The sequence below is a fragment of the Onychostoma macrolepis genome, chromosome 13 (assembly GCF_012432095.1).
Source record: "Onychostoma macrolepis isolate SWU-2019 chromosome 13, ASM1243209v1, whole genome shotgun sequence".
NCBI lineage: Eukaryota > Metazoa > Chordata > Actinopteri > Cypriniformes > Cyprinidae > Onychostoma > Onychostoma macrolepis.
Window position 1 is genome coordinate 32,512,710 of NC_081167.1, and position 3,281 is coordinate 32,515,990.

At 43.6% G+C, this 3,281-nt stretch overlaps 1 protein-coding gene across 1 annotated transcript in view; it reads left to right on the top strand.

Moving 5' to 3' along the window:
* klhdc3 (kelch domain containing 3) overlaps positions 1-3,281 on the top strand; it is a 45,002-nt gene extending 41,721 nt beyond the window's left edge. Inside the window, exon 11 of the mRNA XM_058796369.1 lies at positions 1,781-3,281. Within this exon, the coding sequence (XP_058652352.1) occupies positions 1,781-1,847 (67 nt within the window). The 3' untranslated portion in view covers positions 1,848-3,281. The remainder of the gene's footprint in view (positions 1-1,780) is intronic.

Sequence of the window (3,281 nt, forward strand, 5' to 3'; positions counted from 1 at the left end):
TTTTAATATTCATCAATTTGGATTTTCTGTGCTCCTGTACGTGCATACATACGTGCGTGTGTGTGTGTGTGTGTGAGTGTTGAATGCACATGCTGTGGTCAGTGAGTGTGTTTATGAGAGAGTGAGTGTATAAGAGGTGTGTGTGTGTGTGTGTGTGAGACAGCAGTGAGATGATGGCATTTTTAACTGTCCATGAAGAGTTTTTCATAATTTTTTTATTTTAAAGGCACAATCATTCTCATGTTCTTCATAGTCAGAACTATTAAACAGCTCAGAGAAACTGTTATTGAACATAAACTGAGACACGAGCCACAAACAGAAGCTCATTTAAAGACGTCACAAGTCTCAGAGATCTGGACCTTAATGTGTCCATTAGTCCAGAATCATGCAAGAGATCGATGATGCAGGTCTGAGTCAGGAACACGTGGTGCTGTGTGTTTGACTGTGAGTGTGTTTGGAGGAGACGCACGGTCTGATGCTGATGGAGAATACAAATGTGGAGCAGTGTCTTATCTTAATGAGTCTAACGAAGGGCCGGCGCAAATCTACCCTCCTGCAGAGCAGCAGCATCACGAGTGTGTGTGTGTGTGTGTGTGTGTGAGTGTGTGTGTTTTTGTGAAAAGTCAGGACATAGATGTGTATAATGACGAGGGTATGACAGGTATTACAAGCTGAAGGTGGCATCTCAGGACATTGACCCATGTCCCCACTTTTCAAAACGCTTATAAATCACTCAGAATGAGGTTTTTTTGGGGAAAGTTGAAATGCACAGTCTCCTGTAAGGGGTAGGTTTAGGTGTAGGGTTGGTGTAGGACAATAGCACATACAGTAAGTACAGTATAAAACCATTACGCCTATGGAGAGTCCCCACTTTTCACAAAACAAACGTGTGTGTGTGTGTGTGTGTGTGTGTGTGTGAGTGTGAGTGTGTGTGTCTGTGTGTGTGTGTGTATCTATCCGTCTGTGTGTGTGTGTGTGTGTGTGTGTGTGTGTGTGTGTGTGTGTGTGTGTGTGTGTGTGTGTGTGTGTGAGTGTGAGTGAGTGTGAGTGTGTGTGTGTGTGTGTGAGTGTGTGTGTGTGTGTGAGTGTGTGTGTGTGTGTGTGTGTGTGTGTGTGTGTGTGTGTGTGTGTGTGTGAGTGTGTGTGTGTGTGTGTGTGTGTGTGTGTTTTTGTGAAAAGTCAGGACATAGATGTGTATAATGACGAGGGTATGACAGGTATTACAAGGTGAAGGTGGCATCTCAGGACATTGACCCATGTCCCCACTTTTCAAAACGCTTATAAATCACTCAGAATGAGGTTTTTTTGGGGAAAGTTGAAATGCACAGTCTCCTGTAAGGGGTAGGTTTAGGTGTAGGGTTGGTGTAGGACAATAGCACATACAGTAAGTACAGTATAAAAACCATTACGCCTATGGAGAGTCCCCACTTTTCACAAAAACAAACGTGTGTGTGTGTGTGTGTGTGTGAGTGTGTGTGTGTGTGTGTGTGTGTGTGTGTGTGTGTGTGTATCTATCCGTCTGTGTGTGTGTGTGTGTGTGTGTGTGTGTGTGTGTGTGTGTGTGTGTGTGTGTGTGTGTGTGTGTGTGTGTGTGTGTATATCTATCCGTCTGTCTGTGTGTGTCTGTGTGTGTGTGTGTGTGTGTGTGTGTGTGTGTGTGTGTGTGTGTGTGTGTGTGCGCAGATGTGTTTAGGACTGCTCCTGGTGTGATTTCTCAGCGATCTGTTGTTCTGACTGATCCTCTGATGAAACCATGTGTGTGTGTGTCTGTGTTCTTCAGGTGGGAGCTGACCGCTATGACCACTAACAGTAACATCAGCCGGCCCATATTCTCCTCTCACGGCTGACAGCAGAACCCTCTCCAGAACCCTCTCCGGACTCCCGCTCCACAGATGATTGACTTTCACCCGTTTGGATCTGGATTGCACTTCTGGATCAGAAAGGCCGTTCCCGGCTGGGTTTTGCTGCTGTTGAACTTGATTCCTGCTGCGGAGAAACGGACCGACACAATCTCAAATCAGTCCAATTATTCATCAGTGTTACGGTGTTTTAATGAGGTTTTGGAGTGAAATGAAGATCATTTAACCTGTAATCTGTCATTTCTCTGTTTGTGTTCAGATCGCTCCGTCGGGTTTATATGCAAGACTTTGGTTACGGTTCCACTCGTGCTCTTACATATCGAACACAGAGATGATCTTCAGAGAAGACTGGACTGGTTTTCTGTTTACCCACAGTGCTTCTGACAATAAAACCTGACTCAACAATCAATAGAAATGGAAATATTCCCTCTGCATGCGTGCGTTCTGTCACACCGCGTTCGCTGACAGACTGTCTTAGATCTCAAAGAGCGGGACAAAACAAATGATGTTGTAAAGTTTTCAGAAAAGGTTAGAATGTTTTCTCATTTACTCAATCACACAGAAGATCAACACGGTCAAATAAACTGCCTCTGGTGTTTCTGGGCTGAATCTCGTGTCCAGTTTCTCCAGATTCACATCTTTCACACAGTCTGGCTTTTCCGAGACGTCTTAAAAATCAGATCCATTACTGCTGTTTCTTAACACCACTTTATATTTCATCTGAATCGTTGATATCGAGAGGTTATGGTGCCAAAGCTGCGGGTGAAGCGCTCACAGACGCTCCTGCGGATCAGAATTCGCTCGGTTTTATTTGCGTCCGCAGGATCTGTGTGTCTCGTCCGGTGCCTGATCAACTTCTTCAGAACTTCAGAAGGTCTGGAATCAAAGTCATCAAAATCTTTTGGGTTTCAAAGGCTTCTGGTCTGGATGCATTTGAAGCATCTGACTAGATATTTGATTCCTTGTGTTTGAATATCTCACATTAAACGGTCATAATGAATATTGTGCAAACGGAGCGCGTCAGAAAATTCAACCGTCCTCAGTCTCCCTCATTATAAATAATGATTTGATGAAAGTGACTCAAAACAGTCTCAAAATGAAAGCTCAAGTGCATTTTCTGAATGATCTGTAGCTTGAAATAGGAATGTTGAAATAGTCATTTAATCCCTCAGACATTGCTTTCATGGCTAACAGACACATGCTACGATAGACGTGTGTTATATGTAGTGAACGAGAGGAAGGCACTATTCTTTATGTTCTGATTGGCCAATTACTTCTCGAGTGTAAATGCTGGGATTCATGTGTGAAGGAGCGTTTGGAAACGTGATTCCTGGCTGGTGGATGAATCTTTTTCCACGAATTACAAACGGGTTTTTAGTGGGATCTTGAATTTCTTAAACAATAAAACTGATGATAATTTTG